Genomic DNA, 23727 nt, shown 5'->3' with positions numbered 1-23727 from the left:
AGCTTTCTTATATGTTTATACACTATGCTTTTAATTTTTTTTTTTTTTTTTTTTTTAGTTCTAAAACACTCTGAAACTTAAAACTAAAACTTTCATACACCTCTGTTTTTTTTTCCTTCTTTTCTCCATTTTTTTCTTTTTTTGTGAAAGAGTCTTTTGAAATGGGAACACTCAAAATCTATTTTGTAGGAAACTAGTGTTTTTTTTATCATTAAAATACAGAAATTGACACAGTCTTACAAATGTAGTCGAAAATTCCACATTTCCAAAAAAAAAAAAAAAAATGTAGAACTATCCCTGAAGTCTGTAAGTAGAAATAATTATTGTCACAGTTTGAAACTTTGCTGTCCTTTTTGCGCTTTCGGCTACAGTTCTGAATACTTGCATGCAACACAACTTTTCTATGATACTGATGTACTGGTTAAGTGCTCATATGTACACAAGAGCTCAAATGGCAGCCTTTTTTCCTGGAATCCTGTATGGTATATGGAAGTGACAAGGAGGACACACAGTCTCCCTGAGCTGAGACAAGTACTTCACCAGAGTGTTCTCCAAACATGAGCTGCCTGATCAATACAACAAAATCTTTCCTTAACAAAAAGCCACTTTACCCTTGAAAAGAAACTATTACAATAATGTATGTTTTGGACCAAGTGTAGCTAATACGATGCAATATATGAGCAAATGGGACAGGGCTACAGACTAACAAATGGGACTTGAGAATTTGATACTGCCCATTTTCTCTAACTGCTTAGTCCAACAACAGAAAAAAAAAAAACTGGATGTCTACAATGCAAGTCCTTTGTTTTGATTAACTCTGGAAAGATTGATTTAGACAAAATTCCAGGAAAAAGGAAGTCAGTGTACATTATTCTAGAGTATGACAATAGCTGCACCTCATAATCATTAGTTAGCACTTGCGCACTGGGCTATGGATTCAGAACCAGAACTAAAACAAAACCCTAAAAAAGGAATGCTAAACAAATTTGCAGTGAGAAAGGGCTATAAAATCAGAACCAGAACTAAAAAAACAAAAACAAAAAAGGAATGCTATTAAAATTTTCAGTGAGAAAGTTACATGTGGAATGTGATATACCGGACCTGGCTGTAAATAAAATAAAAAAAATCTGCAAATAGGGGGCATTAAATATTCAGCAGGTAAAATATAAGAATAGTCCTACCAGTGTTTGAACTGATAACGTAACCATGTCACCCAAGTCAGCAACCAAAGACAACAAATAGGGTTTTGGACAAACTAGTCATTCTCTGAACAATGCAAAGTATTTATACAATATGTATCAGCTGACTAAATGACATCAGTTCCTGCCATTTAGGAGAAAGCCCAAGAACACTTCTGTTTACTGTAGAGACAATCCAGTGTTTTGATTCCTCATTAAATGAACTTCTACAAAATGGTGGTCACAAACATCACAACTCGTTTTGTCTTACTTCTTTCTTCTTTTTTGGTCTGAACTAAAGGAAGTTAGTCCTTCTGAAGTCCTTCAATAATGTTCATCTGAAGACAAAAGTAATGATGGACCAACTTTGAGAAACTAATGTAAACTTGAAAAACTGCCAGCCCACCAATCAGCAGAAGTTTTACAAAAGTTGTTCATTGGTTTTTAGTACAATGTCTAGTATAAACTAACATTTCCACATCATTCATCTTTACTAAAAAGTGAAAAAAAAAAAAAAAAATTCTTTAGAATATCTTTCTCCTGAAATGTTATTTTCTGCATTCAATCTAAAAACTTTGGTAGTGACATTCTACAGAAAAAGTTTGTTCATAAGCCATTATATTCCTCAGTACTAGTTTTCTCTTTGGATTTCTTTAACATAAAACTTAAATACATGCATCCAACAAGCTACATTCTAGTTTTAACTATGTTAAATATGTTTAACAAAAAAAAAAAAACAATCAACAATCAATTTTGTTGAGAGATGGGCAGGTTAGGACCATTCTGAAAACCTCATCACTTTTTTTACAACCTTTTGGGCACAGAATTCATCTATGCGCCTCTTTTTTCCCCATCAATGAACGTACTGTTTTTTTTTGTTTTTTTTTCAATTAAGAGGTAGCAAATGTGACAAGACTAAAAAATAGGTTTTTAGTGAATGAAAAAACCTTAATGAAACAAAACTGAATAACAGTACCGACAGAATGAACATTCAAAAATTCAATAAAACAAATCCTAACCATCACCTGTCACCCCATCCAAAACAAATATCAAAAGAACTTCCAGTTTAAACATTCACTGAAGCATAACAATAAGTTATCTAAAACAAGTACCATTACTTTTGGCTTTTTGTCCCAAGAGTAAACCCCTATATATTATATGAGTAAACATCAGAGCTTAAAAGAACATAAAGAAACCACTCTTTTCTATGCCCTTATTTGCTTGCACCCAGGTGCAGAGAGCTTACCAAGGGCACATCCAACTATTCCCATTTTTCCGGCCACATTTTTTTTTTGTCACACCTGTAAAGGTTAACCATCTAATGGACCACAATCAGGGCAAGCAAAAAGGCTCCAGCATGCTTGTTTGTTTTATGTAGCAATTATTATCCAAGATGAATTCAATTGAGAATTTGTAATATGGTATAAAAGCTTTTTTGGACCCTTTCCCCGTCAAGGGCTACAAATAGGCAATGGGGCATATGGAACAAAGCTTTTATAGAAGGCCATAAACAAATCTAAAGGCTTTTGATTATATATTTCAATCTTCGTTTGAACTGAAAAAATACGTTTAGCAATTAATAAGAGATTGGAGACTTTTTTCTTAACTCCACTTGAAGTTGTATACTACATGGGGACAACAGCTAGTGAAACAAATAATGAAACCAATGCATAGGTTAGTCTGAAGTGATCTGTAGAACCCAAAGAATAAAACAGCATTAGTGCCTGAGGCAAACAGTCGCAGCATTGAGGGGTAAGGGAGAGGTGGGGACAAAAAAAATTAAAAATAAAATAAAATGCAACAATCATACCAATAGTTGTAAAGGTTAGCTGTTGGGGCTTCACTACTACTACTCCTGCCACTCAAGCAGAGAGTGCAAGAGTATATCTTCCAGCAGATCAACCACTCATAGCCATCATCTACACAGAATACAAGTGTGCATTGTACCGAGAGCTTTTTGCTTGGTATTCCAATCAAAGTGTCTTTGGCTTATGATGGGGAGGTATGCATTCGAAGGTGGCTGATGAGGTTACGCTGTTGGGTGAACTTGCCCCCACAAAGCTGACATTCATAGGGCTTTTCCCCAGAGTGTACCCGCATGTGCTCCGTGAGTCGGTATTGGCGTGTGAAACGCATGCCGCACTCCTCACAGGCGAACGGTTTCAGACCAAGGTGGCTGCGCATGTGCCGTGTCATGGTGCCACGCTGCGTAAACATTTTGCCACAGATGTTGCAGGGAAAAGGCCGTGTAAGCCAGTGGGTCTTCTCGTGCTGCCGCAGCGTTGCAGGATCTTTGTAGCTTTTATTGCACACTGTACAGCAAAAGCGCCGCGAATCTATGCCATGCATTTGGACCGTCTGAGATGACAGGTCCTCAGCTTCTGCCTCGTCTTCCTTTGGATAGGCATCATCCTCCTCTTCTTTGATGTAAAGCTCTTCCTCCGTATGGGTCTCCACATGGGCGTTTAGTTCCTCCGAGCTTGGGAAACCTTTACCACAGGGAATACAAACATAAAGGTTGTCGCCAAGGGCAGGCTCAAAGCCTTCCTGCCGATACACATAGTTGGCACTGTTGCGCCCGCCTTCATTCTCACTCTGGCCACTCTCTTCACTCTGCTCCTGCCCATTTTCCAGTCCTTCATCCTCATCTTTACACTGATATAATAGATCAGAGTTGACATTACCTCCACCGGAGAGCCTTTCTCCAGCCACATTTAGCCTCTTGGCAACTCCGTTGGGCAACGTGGGCCTTTCTGTTTCTTCACCTTTGTGGCCCTCACCCTTGGCTTGTCGCCTGGACCGTGATGTTTGACGCGTGCTTTTTTGTTGGTCAGGGTCTGGGAAATGCTGGTTCTCTTCACTGTCTTCTGTTTCACCTATGTCCATAGGCTCTCCAGTAGCGAGGCTCTGAGGGTTGGTGGAGAGATCATCAAATGAGGCACTGTTGGCTGTGGATTCTGAGGCAGACTGAGGTGATTCTTGTGGAATACTGCTTGGACTTACTTCTTCAGTGACTGTGCTTCCTGAAGGGCTTTTCTTTGAGAGATCAAGGCCAAGCTCCAAGAGGCCACCACTGCTGGTAACTGGGCCATTGCTCCCATTCTTACTAGTAGAGGGACTGAGAGAGTTGGCTGGGTTTGCACACTGAGCATTCCTGACAAAAACCTCATCCTCAGACAACTCATCTTTGAGTAGCTCCTCATGTCTCTTTGTTTTTTCACCATCTTTAAACCCTGAAATTTGGTTTGGAGTGACAGGGGTGGAGGACAGCCTTTGGTTCCTAGAAGTTCTTCCATTGGTAGGAGTTGTGGGTTTATTGTGGAGGGATCTGCCATTGCGTTTTAACTTTTTTCTGCAGAGAGCCGCCAAGTCATGTAGTTGGAGGTAGCTTGCTGCCGTTAAGAGGGCATTAAAATTGTGGTCACTGACTTGATCCGAGGACAAAAGCTTGCCAGTGTAAATAAAGTCCAGTACCTGCCGAAATATTGATGGGTTGACCATATCTGTGTCAAGGTTAATTAAGTTGTCATGAAGGATGAGGGACTTAAAGTAGATACTACTGGCTGCCAGAATGTTTTTGTGTGCCCGAAAGAGGGCATTTTCTACAACTATAATTACATCACACAGATAACCTTTGGCTCTTTGTTGGTTCAGCTGCAGCAGCAATTGTTTGGCATGATTTGGCAGTTCCATTTCCAGCTTTTTGTCCACACCTAAAAACCTGAAAAGACACAAATGGATATCAAGAACAAGAAAAAAAACTCACAGAGAAGACTTATAACCAATGTTGATCAGTTCACCATTTTAGTTGAACTAATTAAACAATTAGTTCAACTAAAAATAATTATTTCCAGGCATTCCAAAACAGAATTTCAGGCACAACATGAATGGCACAAAACACTCGGCTATGATGCTATTTATTTAAAAAAAAAAAAAAAAATTACATTTGGAATCACTCTTTTTTTTTCCTGTTCTAAAAACAAACACACACACCAGTAAGAGCAGAAAGCAAATAAGGTGGTGCAAGCAACAGTAACATCTTAGCCTTCTTAACGTTTCTGCTACCACTCATTAATGCCAGCCTCCAGGGTCAGTTTCTTTGTTGAATGATGGGGGTTGGGAAAAGGAGACCAGTGGATGTTTCTGGCTGGCTTGCATGAAGGACAACATGAAACATGAGCCAGAGGGAACACTAAGGGTGTGGTGGGAACAGGTAAGCCACCAGTCCCCGCACTGGATAAGCAAGCCCTGACTTGTAACAGAATCTTTGCAATTCCTAAGATAAAGTAATTCAGTAAGGAGTGAGGATTTCGGTTGTGGACTTCACAGACATTACTTCAAATCAAGACATCAATAGCAAGAAGAATGTTCATCACTAACTAAAATGAGTATAAGAGTGTAAATAGACCCACTTGTATCCATCATGTTTGTCTACCTTCTGCTCGATCTATTAATAAATATTACATGTCAAGTAAGCAAATAGAGCTTTTAAATGAAAATAGATTTAATGAATTCGAATTGAATTTCATCAACCTGTTTCATATATATGCATTTCCACACATGCTTTTTGGCTACTTTTAATGAAATTCTTGTACCTTAAAAGGGATCCCATTTTAATTGAAAAAGACTGTAAATATGACCATACAGAGAGTTAATAATAGATTGACTACTTATTGCCTATTTAATAAATGTCAAGTTGTCTCTCAAAAGTAAAAAAAACACATACATTAACATAAAAGGCCAATCAGTTGGGTGTAGATTTAGTTGTTTTTTTTAATGGTATGATTATTCTGCAGCTGACAGAAGCAATCACTGGAGGGTTAGTTAGTGACAAGTACATCCTTGTTATCATTAGGCAGCTGATCTTATTCACATGGATCATGTGATTTTAGCCATTACTTTTAAACAGCTTTTCTACTTAAGGCCGGTTGTTAAAAAAAATGCAAGTTTGGTTCAAGCACAACTCAGCACTGCAGAGTGTAGAATTCTACCTCATGTAACACAACTGATTCAATTCATCAGCCCTCTTACCAAGGACTTCATCGATGGAATCAATATATAAATAATTTAAAAACCTCTTTCACCTTATTTTGACTTGTTCACTGGATTTATGACAAAACTATAATTACTAGACAAAAACAATATTCTAATAAGCTTCAGGGATGATAATTTTCACTTTGTCTGCATGGCAAGACAAAACACTTTACAGATTACTTTTGAAACAATTTTGTGCAGAAAAAAACTTTTAACAACTCGTGTAGCAGTTTTTGTAATTAGTCTACCTCCAACATCAAAGCCAGCCCTAAATCTAAACCTAGTCGAAGTGGTACCATCTCTAAAAAGATAGCCTTTTTAGGCCTGGGGTATAAAAAGCACACTTTAAAGATTACCAAAATAACAACCACCACCACATCTGTCTGACCAAATGTCTGACACGTCACGCTAGAAGCCACCAAAAGAAAACCCACAGGCAGGATAAGTAACCCAAAAACAAAGGTAATTGGAGAAAAGTCTATATCCAATGTGTCAGTGAGTTGATAAGGTGCTGCCGACCCTTTTTATTGCTCTGTAGACATTCCTATCCGTGAACAGACCTGTGCCAAAACCAAGATGAAACAACTGGTCTAATCAGCAAGATTGCAACCTGGAGGAAAAGCCAAAGTTTAGGAGAGAAATAAAAACAACAACAGCTGTACCATGGTTAACTTTGTTTGGCAAAACAAAGTAAGTAGTCAACCATGGATGGCTTAATTTTGGGTTTGTTATAAATCAAACACAAAGCAGCACTTAGTAAACAGAGGAAATGCAATATTAATATTACATATTTACAACAAACGTAACTGACCTCTGCAGAACAAAGCAAGAATGATATCAGTGTGTTAGATCATGAAAAGAAAGCTTAACTACCCAATAAAGGACCAGCAAACCATATCCAGGGTGTGAAAAGATCAATAACATCAGATCAGACTATTTGTTTCCCCACAGTTATTTCAAAGATATGTTGATTAAAACCAATCACAGTTCTATAGAAACAAACAAGGCATTCTGTAAGAATTTGATCTTTCACACACAGATTTATAAAGGTGCTCCTATTCATGAACTAACCTGAGATGAAACAGAGATGAAACAACTGGTCTAATCCAATAGGGGGGGGTTTCAAGTTGTAGACAAGTTTTTGGTCCATAGGTGCAAAACCCCCTCCAGACTATTTCTATTGTGTTCAATAAAAACACACTTATAGAAAGATTAAAAACAGTATAAATGATCATGCTGGCTAGAAATGCAGCTGGAATGTTTACAAATCACTTTTTTTTTTTTCAGTGACACCTATTGTTACTAAAGTAGAGTCAAAAAATCTTACACGTTTCCATCCCTTGAGTTAAACTGCTATAACTACCTTAACAAAACACAGAATACCCATGTATTGATCAACTTTACTATGTATTTAAAATAATTATTTAAAAAACTCAAATCTAATGTAGGTTTAATTAAAAAATGAAATAAAAAAACCAAAAAAAAAACACTTGTCTGTAATGTGAAAAATGTTTTTACTAACTGAATCTAAATAGTAGTTCCAACCAAGAGCATGTTATCTCAAGAATGGAAGACATTCTCTTTTCACTACAAAACACATTTTCATTCCCTTTGAGAGACAAATCCTTGTTTTTTTTTCCTCACACCTACTCACTAAAGTCTCAAAGTGTTCAGTAAATTATGCTCAGGTATACAAAGATGCGTCTACAAAATGCTGGGTCAACAGGTTTTCACAAACTCTGGGTCTGATTGACAATAAGGGTAGCAGAGCTGGGTCTCTAAACCAAAGAATAAATTCAACTAATTAAAAAACAAATTGTCTTCAGAGGCTTCTTTGAAACATGTGCCTGAGATAAGCACAGAAACCTAAATGCATATGTCAAGCTCTTTCCACTTTAAAAGCTGGCTGCTGGTGACATTAATTACCATCAGCACCACCCTTCAGCCATGGCAAAAAAAAAAAAAGGGAATTTTAGAAAGAATATAAAGACGATAGACAGTATTTTATTAACCTGCCTTAGGGATATAGGGCAACCACAAAGAAAACAAAAATGCTAAAACGATAAATGGTGAGAATGCAGCATTGTAGCAAAAAATCAGCTACAAGAATTTGTTACAGCACATGAACATGCTGAGCAAGATTTCAGATATACATAATTATTAAAAGCAACACAGTCCTTCTTCTCAAGAGCACCCTGGTGTACTCTATGTTTACACACAACCTTTTTAATCAGTCCAAATTAATTCAATAAGACTGCAGATTCCAAAAGTGCTATTATATCTACTGAATGCTGCAATCAGATTGTATTATTTGTTTGTGTGTGCACTGCCGATATTCCAATTTTATTTTATTTTTTTAAAGTTACACGCAAACACAAACCACCACACCAAAAAAGTGCATGCTATTTTTGAAATCATATTTAGAAAATTGTTTAATTGCCTTTTTTTTTTTTTTTACCCAGCTCCTGAATAGAGACCAAAACAGAATTCGAATCGAGCTCAGTCAGACTGGAAGAGGTGTTTACATAAAGACTTTTCAATCCGATTACTTACAGATTATTTAGCTGCATGTAAACATACCTACTGTCTAACAAATCTACCCATATGCTTTTCCGATTTCTAAAAAAACAAACAAACAAAAAAAAAACCTGCATTTCATTAGTAATCCGAGATTTTATTGAGCAATCTTTTTAACCAATTACAGTCACTGACATGTGACACAGTGTGTGTGTGCATCTCCTTGACAGGAAATGGCATTAATACATTAATGTAAGTGCATAGGTGGCATAAAAAAAAACCCCCATGGGATTGCTTTCATTCCGGGGAAAACTGTCACTCACACAAGGACTACTTATACCTAAACGATGGCAGTGGATCGGTGCAGAAAGACCACTGTAAGACACCCCCTCCCCCAGGCGTTAAAACAGATCAGATGAAAGGTTCACTCAAGAAATCCAATCACGTTCAGTACGAACATTTCTGAGCCACAAGAATAAAGTTGCTCCAACAGCTTCAGCACCACGCTGAGCTTAGTCCTCTTGTTCTTAGCTTAAAGCTAAACTCAGCAACAGAAGCCCAGGACCGAAAATTCACGTGTATTCTTTCAAGAAATATGAAGATTCTGTAAATATTTAGACTTTCGTGTGTTTTCAGGTGCTGCAGCGCGTGTGCAATCCAAAACTACAGTACACACACACACACACACACACACACACCAAACAAACGCACAGTTTTATATTTACCGTAAAATAAACTCTTACCCGGGACTTACACACCCATTTGGATTTAATATCAAGCAAAAGCTGTCTGAAAGAAAAACACACCTTTTTTTTTTTACATTCTCAAAATGTGAGTCGGCAAAAAACAAAAACACCCCCCCACACACACACACACACACACAAACATCACTGTTACTGATTTGAAACATGCCGATATTGTATTAAAATGGCAAATAAAGCAACTGGATATATTATTATTATTATTATATCAATGAAGAAAGCACACATTACCTAAAAGAAAATAAATCCTTTGAATAAAGCACATTGCCCAAAGCCTGCCAAGCTTGTACAGGCGCTGTGGTGGAAAGCACTAAACAAGAGAAGCCCCTGTGGGGGGGGGGGGACGGACGGACGGACAGACAGACAGACAGACACACACACACACACACACACACACACACACACACACACACGTTTGCGAACCCGTTCACTAAAAAGGTATCCACAGAGCGCAGGCGCGCGCGCATACACACATACACACCGTCACACACACACACACATATACACATATATATATATATATATATATATATATATATATATATATATATATATATATAAAATAAAATAAACAAATCCGAGAAGACTGTACCTTATTAAATCGATTGAAGCTCTTCACACAGCCATCCTGCTCTCTCATCTCACAGCTCTGCGCGCGCCATCTTGCAAGCTTGTGACGTGAAGCTAGAATCCTCACCCCTGACCCAAATTTGAATAAAAGCCAGGGAAAGAGGGGGTGAGAAGAGAGAGAGAGAGAGAGAGAGAGAGAGAAGGAGGAGGAGGACTAGAGGACTAGGGGGAGCCACCAATTCGGTTCAGTGCCAGAGGCAGTTGGTTTTATTCGGTTGTTCTGATGAAGTCACATTCACATTCACACCTCCAGGCCTCTGCTGCACCTCCAATATACACTGTACTGAAATAATGCAGCGACAACAAACTGATGAAAATACCTGAATGTAGTCAATGAATTGTTTATGCAACGCCTGATATGCATCAAGGTGTGGCCTGTTAGACTGGCTAAGCTACAATAACTGGTATATACATGGGCTATGTAGGCTGTATACACACAGAAGTACACACACATATATACATGCATACATGCATACATACAGACTTTTCCAGCCATATATGGTTCGTTCCCAAACTGCTACCACATTTTTAGAGGCACTCCGATATACAGTATATCATGTAAGATATAGTATAGCATATGTTACATGTAGAAAATATTACATGTACTCTATTGTATAGCATGTCTTTCGCATTACATTTTCCCTTCACTTGAATTAGGAGTCTAGTTCCAGCATGACAGTGCAACTGTGCACAAAGCCATGAAGATATGGTCATATCCATATGGGTCGGGGTGGAGGAACTTAACTTGCCTGATATAGACCTCTGACCTCAATTCTGATCACCTTTAGGATGAGTTGGAGCGCTGCACCCCAGGCCTCCTCATCCCACAATCAGCACATTATTTTACTAACACCTTGTGGTTGAATGAGCACAAATCTCCACAAAAACACTTCAAAATCTAGTGAAACATCTTCCCAGAAGAGTGAAGGTTATAACAAATGGGTACTGTGCGTGAGAGTGTAAGTGAAAGAGAGAGAGATTTTCAAAATTATGTAGAGGTCAATTTTAAATGTGATTTTTCTCTGTACTGGAGAGTATTTTAGAAAAATCCTTATGTTTAACACAGTTGATCCCACTTGTTGTGTAATTACTAAACACCTCATCAGCAAGATGCTTGTCAGCACAGAGTTTCTGGACTAAAAGAATATCAATGTCTGCCAATGCCACCTTATTGTTTGGGTCGATAATGATGTTTAGGTTAATGTCGTGTACTCCTGTGCCACCTAGAGGACACTGGGAGAAAATATGACTTTTCCTTACTACTTTTTAGTTTTTATTTTCAGTCAAATCAAAATCATTATCTATGAGTTCTATAATAAGTATTTGGTATTATTGTATAAAATACAATTATAAAATAAATGTTTTAAGTGCAAAGTTACATCATTTTTTTTGTTTGTTTATAGATTTTTGTGCCCTATAATTTTGAAATTCTATAGTAATTGTTGCTGCTCATCAGTCTGTGGAGCCACAGGACCTGGGCCTGGGTCATTGAGATGACCATGAATTCCTCTGTGTATCAAAGTATTCTAAAGTCAAATGTGAGGCCATCTGTCCTACAGCTAAAGCTTGGCTTTTATATATATATATATATATATATATATATATATATATATATATATATATATATATATATATATATATATATATATAATCATATAAAATATGGTCGATATCATTCCTTTTCATTCTATTTACCACCACCTGCTGGACAAAGTTTTTTATTGTCCCAAGGTGAAACACAAATGTTTGGTAAAAGTGGAGTTTTACACTTATGTGCAGATGTATACAATTATATAAAGATATTTACTGAACAGGAATTATAATTGTAATTAGTAGAAGATACAGATAACATACAAATTATAAAGGTCTGATGCTTTTTATGTTAGAATACCTGTTTACATGTATCTTGAATTATATATCTTATTGTTAAGTCTGAGCAAATATAAAGTACAAGTCTTAAGATGAGAGGTGGAAATAGTACTAAAAATATTCTAGTCTTAAGTAAAATTACTTTTATTTTGATTAACTTTTACTTAAGTACAAGTAGAATAACAGGTCTATAAAATATTTTTTTAAATGTAACAAAGATCAATATTTTAAACAAAACATTAAGTAAAAGTAAAACTACTGATAAAACTACTCAGTACAAAAAAGACTCAATTAAAGCAATGTGGGTAAATGTAATTTGTTACTTTTCAACACTGCATAAGATGTGTCACGATCAACACTACTGTCAATTACCTTGTTTATTCAACCAAGTAAATAAATACACTGATTGAACCTCTGGTTTCTACTTTTATACTGCAAAGTCACTTTCTTCCAATTCTATCACAATTTTACCTTTTTTTCTGTCACATTTTGAAAAACAGGAAGTCAGTATTTTTTGTTGTTGTAAAAGTGTAGAGTTCAATGTTACATCAGATGTTAATAGCCTAATTCTAATCCGTTTTAGATCCAGGTTGTGTAGACTATTGCACAACATAGGAAACACTGAACACTGCGTGTATGTAATTTGGAAAGATAAATTGCTGTGCTGTTATTGGAAATATCAATGATGCAGTTGTGTAATGATTATTTTTTCTGATAGTGTTCATTGTGTTGTATTCTTTACACCACAGCAATGTGTCACTAATTACAGATTTTTCATCCAAAACAACAATTAATTGCACAGTTTAGTGGTAAGATCATTGGTTCCTCCAAGTACTGTGGTTTCCTTCCCTAATCCAAAGGCACGCATCTTGGTCTTTCCAAACTGTTGAAAGCATAAGTGTGTGATTGTAATGTATTGGAAACGAATGCAACTTGTTACAGAGAAACAAGAAAGCATCAACTTTTCTGTCCTGGATCAAATATGTCACAAGGCTTGACACTGGTAACTAATTCTTATAGAATTGTTGAATAATCTTTTCCTTACAGTAAGTTTGGCCATAGCAACTACTGCAATGTTTTTATTATATATTTTTTGTAGATCAACCTTCTGTTGCCATTGGGAAATTAAAGAATGACTACACAGAACTACTGTGATGAGTCACAATGACATTTAATTTCAATGTGTTTGCCATAATAATATAGCCCAGAATTTTATAGAAAAAACAATGAAGTAAGCAATTTATATTTGTCATGTTAAGCTTGTTGTGTGTTCACTCGTTACTCCGCATTTCTATTGTTTATTTTATTAAAATTTAAATGAGAATGTGTCGAGGGGGGGATTTCCAGAAGAACAGCGATATCCGTCGCGGTGCACTCTGGGTAGTTAGTCAGCAAATCCAAGATGGCGGCAAGCAGGAGGCTTCATAAGGTAAATACTCTGAGTAATCCCTAATTATTATTATTGTTAAATAACATTTATGACGCTTCCTGTCTAGTCGGTTGTATGTAGTGCGTATAAGAAGCTGGTGTCAGTTAAACATATGTTAAAAAATATTTCATGTACGTCTGTCTTACGTCTAAGAAATATGAGAATGGAGAAGCTAAAAAGCTAGGCAGTTACATCGCATTTAGCCAAGAGCAGCTAAGTAGTTAGCCTGTTAGCGCGCTGGCTAGTGGAAACGGTTGAGCGAATGAACTTGTTCGCTTGCGAAGGCCGCCGGCAAAAAAAGAACTGAATGTACTCTTCGCTGAAGGGTCTCTCGCTTCTCATAGGCGTCGTGTTTAAGTCAGGGTTAACACGGATCAGGCTGATGCCAGCTGTCTGAAAAGGGTTTGAATAAAACGTTTGGGGTTTGAAGAGATTAAGTCAGCTAGCTGTAAAGACTCAGATGGCCTAAGAGCAAATTAGCTAGCTGTGTGATTGCTGATTGGCTTGTCAACTTTGTAGCGTAACCTCTGGACAAAATGCTAACAAACCGATGTAGCTCTAAGATTGTTTTTCTTACCGTATAACACTAACGTGTGCATATCATACATTTCAGCACGATAGATTTCCGATAGCAAAAAAAAAAAAGTTAGTTGGACAGAAGCAGGAAGTCGGAGAGGTGTCAAGTGGGTGTAGCTTTGACTTGAGTAGTTACATTTCGCAGTATGAGACGCATGTGGTTGCCATCCCCGAGCTTGGTTTAATATTATTTTTAAATTTTTAAAGCGAAATTAAAACCTAATTTAATCCACTGTTTGTGCTTATTAGTAAAATAACTAATCGATTGCAATTAAAGCGTTATGGCAACGATAGTGATTCAGACAGCAGTGAATTTGTGGCCTCTTATCATGCTGGAAACATCCATTTTTATGAATTATTGATCACTTCATATGAAGTTGTTTGCCTTCAAAATGAAGGGCTTTGAGTGGGATGAGTTTTCATTCTTGTGTTTGTATTGTTTCTGTCTAATCCAATATGGTTTTAAACATTGAGCCTTAGTTTCAGGTATTAGAACAGACTACCTGCATTAAAAATCATATCTGTGCACTTTGTTTCACAGGAACTTGATGAAATCCGCAAGTCTGGAATGAAAAACTTCCGCAACATTCAAGTCGATGAGTCAAACATTTTGACTTGGCAAGGGCTTATTGTTCCTGTGAGTATTAAAATGTTTTATTATTGCTTTCTAGAAGTTGATTTGTAATTAATTAATTATTGTTTAGTATAATTTTTGTTAAGATATTTACTTTACTTTATTTACTTTTGGATATATAATGCATAAAAGCAAAAAGAAATCTGGAGGAAACAATGAACGTTTTTTTAATTTTGTCATTGGAATTCAGTAGAACCAAAAGTTGAGCCCCTGAGTTGTTTGGGTGATATGAATGAATATTTAATAATTGAAAATAGACTTGGAGTACAATCTAATTGAGACTAGTTTTAAGGATCTGCCTGTGGCCTCGTCGTTATGAACAGAGCAAGTTGCTTAATAAGGTGTCTCTCAGTGTTTTTGTTTGAGTACAATTATGTTTTAATAGCTGAGAAGAGTTTTAAAGTACCACATTCAAATTGGGTGCAATCAGATCAAGCTGGAGATGTTTACTATGTTGTCCAGATAGTCTCCCCCCCAGACATCTAGTTAATAAAGCATTGCCATTTGTCAGTGTTGGTTGGTACTTCAAGAGATGGGAACACCATCTATCCTTAAAGAAAACTGAGAATTCAAGAGATATAATTAAAACAGCTGTTTGTCTTTTCAGGATAACCCCCCATATGATAAAGGTGCATTTCGGATTGAGATAATTTTTCCAGCTGAGTATCCATTCAAGCCACCCAAGATCACATTTAAAACAAAGATCTACCACCCGAACATAGATGAGAAAGGGCAGGTGTGCTTGCCAGTCATAAGTGCTGAAAACTGGAAACCTGCAACCAAAACCGACCAAGGTAAACCATCTCAGCATTTAAACACACAAACAAAATATTTTGTTGGCTGTTACAGTATCTCACACAATTAAATACATTCGTCACATTTCAGCTTCTATTTTAGTAAATCTTTTTAATGGACAAGACTATAAAAATGAAACTTGGATATATTTTAGAGTAGTCAATGTGCAGCTTGTATAGCAGTAAAGATTTACTGTCTTCTAAAAAATAATAAACTCAATGAAGCCATTATTGTCAAAATAAATGGCTACAAAAGTGAGTACACCCTAATTGATAATGGCTGTACATTGTGTAACCATGCAAAGCCTCATGTCCTATTCATCATATTCATGTTTTTGTCTGTGTTACAGAACCATACAAATTTGTGTATCTTGTAGTAGAGCAGTTAAAATTTGGGGTTTTGAGTAAAATTCCCCCATACTGACCACTGAATGTTCAACATGCACCTCATGGTGATTAATCTTTGAGGATTTAAGAATTAGAATAGTTGCTCTCCACAATGATGATCAGGGCTATAAGATGATCAGTAAAACCCTGAAACTGAGTTACAGTACATTGGCCAGAGTCATGCAGAGGTTTTCTAAGACAGGTTCCACTCAAAGTTGAAGGGTGCTGGCAGCTTTACTTTAGAGGTTGCAGAAGCGGAAGGTCCACTTGCCACTGCTCAGACTATACACCGCACACTGCAACAAGTCAGTTTGCATGGCCGTCGTCCCAGAATGCAGCCTTTTCTGATGCTGACTCACAGAAAAGCCTGCAAATAGTTTGCTGGAGAAAACCTGTCCAAGAGCAAGCATAAATTACTGGAACCATGTCCTGTGGTCTGACGAGACTAAGGAAAACTTGTTTGGCTCAGGTGGTGTCTATAATGTGTGATGCCCTGGTGAGTAGTACCAAGAAAATTGTCTTGCCTACAGTCAAGCATGTTAGTGGTAGTATCATGGTCTGGGGCTGCATGAGTGCTGCTGGTACCCGGGGAGCTGCAGTACATTGAGGAAAACATGGATTCCAATATATACTGTGACACTCTGAAGCAGAACATGACACCTCCTTCAGAAACTGGGCCAAACCGAAGTTTTCCAACATAATTACGACTCCAAACACACCACCAAGATGACGGCTGCCTTGCTATAGTCCACACCTGGACCCTATTGAGCACCTGTGGGGCATCATCAGGTGAAAGGTGGAGAAGCACCATGTGTCTAATATCCAGCTGTTATGTGATTTCATTGTGGAGTGGAAGAGGATCCCAGCAACAACCTGTGCAGCTCTGGTGAATTTCATGCCAAGGGGGATTAAGGCAGTGCTAGATAACAATGATCACACAAAATATTGACACTTTGGGCACAGTTTTGACATGTTTACTTAAGATGTACTCACTTTTGTTGCCAAATATTAAGACAATAATGGTTAATTTCTATATTATTGTCCCTTGCTGAGATGTACTGAAATGGTTGCTGAAATATTTTGAATGTACTCACGTTGTGAAATACTGTACATGCAGGTGTCAGTAAGCTTATTGTCTTTTCTCATTCAACAATGTTTTCTCCTCCCCCCAACCCCCCACCCCTACCCCAATACATCCCACAAATTAGTAATCCAGTCTCTCATCGCCCTTGTCAATGACCCTCAGCCGGAGCACCCACTGAGGGCCGACCTAGCAGAGGAATACTCAAAAGACCGTAAAAAATTCTTTAAGAATGCAGAAGAGTTTACAAAGAAACATGGTGAAAAGCGACCGGTGGACTAATAAGATGAGTGTCATTCCCACGCTCCTTTTTGCCCGCCTCTCCAAATCTTTAAACCTCTACCTGTGCCCTCCCACCAAAGCTCCTAGCATCCACTCTGAACTTGGAGCAGAGCATCCCAAAAGCATTTCAACCTTGCTACAGGACTTTTATGACTCAGTTGTACTTGCCCTCTGGGTGCCAACTGGATGGCTGTTTTTTTCTATAGTGTATAAAGTGTATGTGATCCAGATGCAAGTGTAAATGGAAAATTGGACAAAATGGCAAGATTTAGGTGTTGAGAGTGGGGGTAAATGCTGTTCTTTTTAATTTGTTCTTAATTTGCACAGAGCCGTGTACTGGTCATAAAACCTGCTGTGCAATGAATTATGACTGTTTTTCTTCTCCCAGAGCTTATTACTACAGTGGAATTCATTATACACGATGTTTAAGAAGTCTCCATAGAAAGAGGACATGAATAACCTTTTAGCAAATATTTACAAAAACCTCTTGAATTATTTCATTATATATTTTTTTGTTCAACAGCATTGAAAGGCTGTCTGGGGGAAAATAATATATAAATTAACTATGAAAGCTTTTTGTCATTTTGTTAAAAGAAATATGAATGGAGATTTCTGGGACACCTTGTATTATGTCTGTTCTGTATTTTTCTTCCACAAACATGTCTTTGTTTTGGGCAAAAATCCATCAACTAAATGGTAGATTACACTTAATGTATCAAGGTTCTAAAGGTGTGTGGCATACATTTCTTTTATTTCTTTTTATTCTTTTTTTTGTTTTTGTTTGTTGCTTAGGTTGCACTGTATTCTGTGGAGCAAAGTGTTATGTTCTTCATAACCTCTGTAATTCATTCAATATACAAAAATACAGCTTAGTCACTGTTACCAGTAATGTTTATGATGTTATAAAAAAAAAAAAGGAGGAAAAAAACCCCAACCGTTTGTGTCTGATTTTAAGAGTTCTTCAAAAGTAATTATATATGATTTACTAGAGATTGACTTTATTCTGGAAGAAAAGTTTCTGTAAATTCAGAACAACAAGCAAACTAGGACAAGCAGAATAAGTCAGTAAACTTGACTTCAAGTATGTCATTTTTATTATCTTGTACAATGGAACTGATTGTTTACATAACAATCCACAATGAACTGACGATTATTTTTCATAATGAAATGAAGCGACTGGGGCTTTATTTTTATCAGCTACCATATAATAGTTTAGTGTACATATTTATCTGAATAGATTGATTGCAAATTGCCATGTAAACTCGTGTTATTTTGTTAATAATCTATATTAATTGGAATTTCTTGTATTTATTACATAGAATATAGATAAACTTTCTTTTGTTCTAACTAGAGGTCGACTGATTGATCGGGCCCATTTTTAAAAAAACTGATCGCCATTGGCCGATTGTGCTGCAAATTAGGTTGATTATTAGAGAGTCGCATCTGCCACACTAAATCCTGCGTGTACATTTTGCTCTTGCATGAGAAAACAACTTTCCCATACTAGCAGGCAGTAGTCTGTATTCGGCAGCCATACAAGGAAACTGAAAGAGCTAGAACTGTAAATATATAAAGCAATCGGCGTTTATGACGTGTTTCTTTTCGTGTGTTAATTCGCTAAGCTAAATAGCCAATCGGATTCTCTTTCTCCCCTACGAGCTCCACCGCTAACTCGACATGCGGAATCAGCTGAGAAACAGCTGATATCATCTCACTAGAGGAAACAGTGCAGGGGGAAAAAAAACTAAAGCCACTCAAAATCCCCTGACATTTCCAGTTGCCCGACCGCCAGCTTGGTGTCTTATCTAGTCTTATATATTTCATTGATTTAAATATGATGCTGCATTTGGGAAGAGAATGCGAGTACCTTTTTGGAACTGTATTGTTAGTAAGCCTTTAACCAGCCTTGGTTTATGCATCAGGATGACTCGGTTACAAAAACCTGGTAACAAGTGCACCGATTGGAGAGGCTTGTGTTGTTCAATAAATGTTTAATTCTGCATCACATTTTATTATTTAATAATTAGATTTTATGACCTGAATAGGAAAAAAGACAATCGGCAAAACATATCATACCAAAAAAATTGTCATCGGATGTCCTGAATTCTAAATATCGGCATTCGCCAGGGGAAAAAACATATCGGTCAACCTCTAGTTCTAACAGTCTACAGTTAAACTATCCTCAATGAGGAATTTATTATTAACATTATACTAATGCTGGCTGAGATGTTTGCTTTCAAAGCAGCTTTATTTCTTCCTGGCATGGATTTAACAAGATACTGGAAACATTCCTCTGAGATTCATGACTGCATCATGAAAGATTTTACTGCCGATATTTAAAGTGCATCTTTCCTGTTTACCTCATTCTAAAGTTGTGTTGGAGTCAGAGGTTATGAGATGCTTTTCTGCTCACTACAGTGGTAGCAATCTCTGTTGAATGCCCATCAACAAGGTGTTTGTCTACCAAACTGCTGTTCTCTCTCAAATCACAGAGCTCAGCAGTTATGGAAAACCTTAAATTGCTACCAATAATTATGCCAAGGTCAAAGTCACTAAGATTGCATCCCTCATTCTGAGGATTGATTTGAATCTTAACTTGAAACTGCTTCATGATGTTATGAACTGCACTGTTGCCACATGATTGGCTGGTCACATCATTGCACTAATGAATAGGTCTACTGGTGTTTCTACTAAAGTTTTTGATAAGCGTACAGCAGAGGGTTTTGCCAGTGCCTTGCTACAGTAATGTCTGATTAAAAATATGACAAAATATCTAAATGTTTTTAAAATGGTTTTCTAGTAAATTAAGATCCACTGTAAATTTGCCATCTTGACATGAGTCCAATGTGACCTTGTATAATAACTCTCACTATTATAATTACATATAAGGTACACATATACACTTGATTTGCTAGGGTTAGTGTTAGAGGTAAGCAGAAAAGCATCTCAGCATGCACAAAACATGAGCAACAACAACATAACATATTGAAGTCTCCTGCCAGCCAAGAATAGGAATCTGAGCACAGATTCGACAGATAAAGATTGGATGGCCTTCACTTTTACCTATGAGTTATCAGGCAAACTTGTAACCCAAGTGTTTTATAGAACAAGATTAGCATTATGTGATGTACAGGCCTTTTGTAGAGGTTTCTTGGGACAGATGCTCTAATGGTAAACACTCGTGAAAAATGTTCTGCTGATCAGAAACACGTAATTTCACACATCATATTCGGTTACAACTGTTTCACGTATTTTAGGTTTACTGCACTTGAGACTGTTCAAGATCTTGAAAATGAAAATTAGAAAGATTTTAAACGATAAATTGATTTTGTGGTAACAGTAAAATGGAGGCTGTGAATAAAATATTTTGTCTCTTAGGAGCTTAGACCTGGTTACTAATGCAAAATCTTCACAGATTGTAAAATTCAACCAGGAAGAGAGAGTAAAATTTAATTGTTTTTAATTCTAGGATGTAAAAATTACTGTTAACCCTTTCCCATAACAAATAAATAATAATAAAAAGTTTATATATATATATATATAACATTTTTTATTTATTTTTTTTGTACAGAGATCATCTGCGGTTTTTAACACTTCTGTTTGGATGTAAGTTGTAAGTATGTTGTGTGATGCCTGGCAAGTCTAACTGAAGAACATAAACTTTATGGACTGAATTATGGGGTCACCTTGATGTTCTACCGCCTCCCCAGTCTTAAACGGTTAGAGAGAGGAAATAAATATTCTCTAACTGGTCCCTAGAAAGGATCTCTGGTAGTGTCACATTCCTTTTGTTAAGATACCGCAGTGGTTGCAAAGAGGGTCTTTTTATTTATTTATTTATTTTTTCCTTGACACGCTGAATTATTTACACCTAAAAAGCAAGCATGATATAAGAAAAAAAACTGTAGATAAAAATGACAGTAATAGACCTTAAATGAAGTTGCAAATATTTAAGATTTACAATGGATTAAATCCAATAATCTATTTGCACCAAACTTTAAACATAGTCTGAGTAATTCATTTAAGGCCTGGTTTGAAACCTTCCAATCCCTTTTGCTAACACTTTGCTGTCTTTTTCACGAGTGTGTTTACCATCCTCTGTCTAGCCGTATCATCTGACTTCTAGTCAAGGCTTTTACACTTACAGAATGATTGAGATAGTTGTGTTTCTGCACCATTCTGTGTAAAGTGTGCTGTTACATGACTGACTGATTGAATAATAGCAAGACTAATCAGGAGTTTAGGAGTGTTCCTTATAAAGTTCCAGTCAGTGATAAATTTATTCTACAAACATTGCTTACTCTGTGAATAGATGTGTGTATGACGACTATTTAAAACTAGCAATGCAGAATAATCTATAAATGTAAAAAAAAATAAAAAAACAATCTAGTGCTGAGTACAAAACAGAATTTGATGAGCAAAGACAACATTTTGAAAATACACGCTTTATAAAAAAAGGAGATGTAGTTTGAAAGAAAATGTTGGCATGCTAAAACATTATTAGCATTGCTTGAAAGGTTTGAACACCATTGTATTCCATAGAATCCATTTAAATAATTTTAATGGATAAACAATAACTGATAATTGCATTATCAGTTGCGCAGCAAATGCTACAAATGTTTTAGCAGTGAGGAAGTACAGGAATAATCAAAAAAACCTTACACTTAATGGTTTACTACTTCTGAAGAGCAAAGTAATTGAATTTAATACAAATACATGGCATTAAACCAACATGTGCAACACAAAAATTCCTCGTAATCACACACAAAAAATATATAACTGTGATTTGTATTCAGTATACGTCCAATTGTGGAAATCGAGTAAATATTACAATAAAGAATTCTTTCTTCGTATTTATTTATATAATCGCTAGTATGTATTCACAAATAACTAAAGGTTCTTTGCAGGAGTGAAGCCAGCGATTGCATGATTGTTCTCCAGTAGATGGCGCTATTGCTACTGTTATACGCCAGAGTGAAAACCTTAAGAGCCATGCTAAAATAAAAGGACAAAACACGTGACCCTGTATTTTCTTTTCTTTTTTCTTTTTTTTTCTTTTTTTTAAAATAAAATTTCATTTTGTCATACTATCAGTACCATGTTTCACAAAGGCATGCAGCAATCTTTTACAGATTTCCTGTTTCAGCTTTTTGGAATTACACATCGTCATTATTGAATGATATTCAGTATTCAGAAAAAAAGGCACAGTATGACCTGAGAATTTAAATAGAATATATTATCTATATCTGGGGTAACATTTGTAACAAATGTAACATTTTACTTTGCAGAGAAATATTACCTCATAAGAATATATGATAATGATAACCATCATAGTATTATGACTGATGTACCTACGGACAGTTGTGGCCAAGAAGTTATACACAACTAGTTTATCTACTTTATATCCATAAGAGGTCATTTAAAACTTTAGCTTGGATCAGTTACAGATTTGTTATTTACTATATAACTATATTTGTTATTTACTATACTATTTTACCTACAGATTTTCTGTAGGTAAAAAATATACATACGCTTTGTTAGTATTTGATGGCATTGGCTGAATCAAATGCTTGTGGTGGTCTTCCACAAACTTCTTACCATCAGTTGCTGGAACATTTACTAATGTCTCCTGACAGAAATGCTGTATTTAGGTTTGAGGGCATCCTTGCTCAGACATTCTTTTTCATTTTTTAGTTTCCAGATCCAGATCATGGCTTTGTGATGACACCAAAAACACGATGCTACTACCTTAAAAATCAATATAAAAAACTTAATGTTTAATTTCTAATAAAAGTGTCACCCTTTTCCCTCAATACCTAGTGTTGACCCTTAGGAACAAAAAGTACATTTTGGTTTTATCGAAACAGAAAACAATCCTCCAACAAGTCTTGCCAACTGGTTAAGTTCTGGTTAAGTGAAACCTTAATGCTACAGCATACAAGACATTTTTTTTCAATTTTGTGGTGGTTGCTGATGGACCCATGTCTACCTTCATTTGTAAAGAGGAGTTCTACAGATTTACATTTTTCTGAGAGTTTGGTTGAATTGCTAGGATTTTCCAATAGTATTAAGGGCAAAAAGGCACTGTCTCTCTAAAGTTAGGCCCTTAAATACAGTCATTACTTTAATTTCTGGAATGTTCTAGACTGTTTGAAGAGACACTGTTTCAAAATGACCTCTGTCATTTCTGTTAAGTACATGTATAAAATTGTATAAAAGTCAAATTCTGACTTCTAGAAATGACTGGAGAGATGATCAGGATCTCTAATTCATTCCACATGCACGCCTGCTTCTCATGTGCTTTGTTCCAGCATGACTTCAGTTGTCAGACGCGAGTCTTGGTTCAAGCTTTAGAGACAGTTCGTAAAGAGTGTCATCATCCATAACGATTGTTTTGTCTAGTAGGAACTGTGTCACCTAGTCAGAAAAGAGGAGGAGTGTAAATGTATTTAAATGATTAGCAGAATGTAGTGAATCTACATGTGTAGAGAGTAATATCTTAACAATATTTATTTAAACAGCATTTAAATGCTGAAACGACAAACTTTTAAATGC

The 23727-nt window shown here is 36.4% G+C and overlaps 3 protein-coding genes and 1 long non-coding RNA gene across 9 annotated transcripts in view; 1 reads left to right on the top strand and 3 right to left on the bottom strand.

Moving 5' to 3' along the window:
* LOC310741492 overlaps positions 1 to 17010 on the bottom strand; it is a 126674-nt gene extending 109664 nt beyond the window's left edge. The window contains exon 1 of the long non-coding RNA XR_014537969.1: positions 16338 to 17010. This is a non-coding gene — a long non-coding RNA (uncharacterized lncRNA). The remainder of the gene's footprint in view (positions 1 to 16337) is intronic.
* Positions 1453 to 10410, bottom strand: hic2 (hypermethylated in cancer 2). 2 transcript variants are annotated; one of them, XM_083567521.1, is made up of 2 exons: positions 10083 to 10410; positions 1453 to 4899 (listed from the first exon to the last, which is right to left on the bottom strand). In XM_083567521.1, the coding sequence occupies exon 2, from the start codon at positions 4869 to 4871 to the stop codon at positions 3168 to 3170; it is 1704 nt and encodes a 567-aa protein (XP_083423647.1). In that variant the 5' UTR covers positions 4872 to 4899; positions 10083 to 10410; the 3' UTR covers positions 1453 to 3167. The 2 variants fall into 2 exon arrangements, with proteins under 2 accessions (XP_083423647.1, XP_083423648.1); XM_083567522.1 differs by lacking the exon at positions 10083 to 10410 and adding an exon at positions 9722 to 9804.
* On the top strand, positions 13323 to 19177 carry ube2l3a (ubiquitin-conjugating enzyme E2L 3a). Its single transcript, XM_083569397.1, has 4 exons — positions 13323 to 13418; positions 14536 to 14631; positions 15236 to 15422; positions 17018 to 19177. Exons 1-4 carry the CDS (start codon positions 13392 to 13394, stop codon positions 17170 to 17172), a joined length of 465 nt encoding a protein of 154 aa, XP_083425523.1. The 5' UTR covers positions 13323 to 13391; the 3' UTR covers positions 17173 to 19177.
* The window catches only part of rasgrf2a (Ras protein-specific guanine nucleotide-releasing factor 2a), a 42787-nt gene continuing 36975 nt past the window's right edge, over positions 17916 to 23727 (bottom strand). For all 5 annotated transcript variants that reach the window (XM_083569264.1, XM_083569265.1, XM_083569261.1 and 2 more), the window contains one exon: positions 17916 to 23589. In XM_083569264.1, the coding sequence (XP_083425390.1) occupies positions 23491 to 23589 (99 nt within the window). In that variant the 3' untranslated portion in view covers positions 17916 to 23490. The remainder of the gene's footprint in view (positions 23590 to 23727) is intronic.

The sequence above is a fragment of the Silurus aristotelis genome, assembly GCF_946808225.1.
Source record: "Silurus aristotelis genome assembly, chromosome: 18".
NCBI classification, from domain to species: Eukaryota; Metazoa; Chordata; class Actinopteri; order Siluriformes; family Siluridae; genus Silurus; species Silurus aristotelis.
Note: the sequence above shows the minus strand (reverse complement) of the source record. Positions and strands in the feature narration are given on the sequence as shown.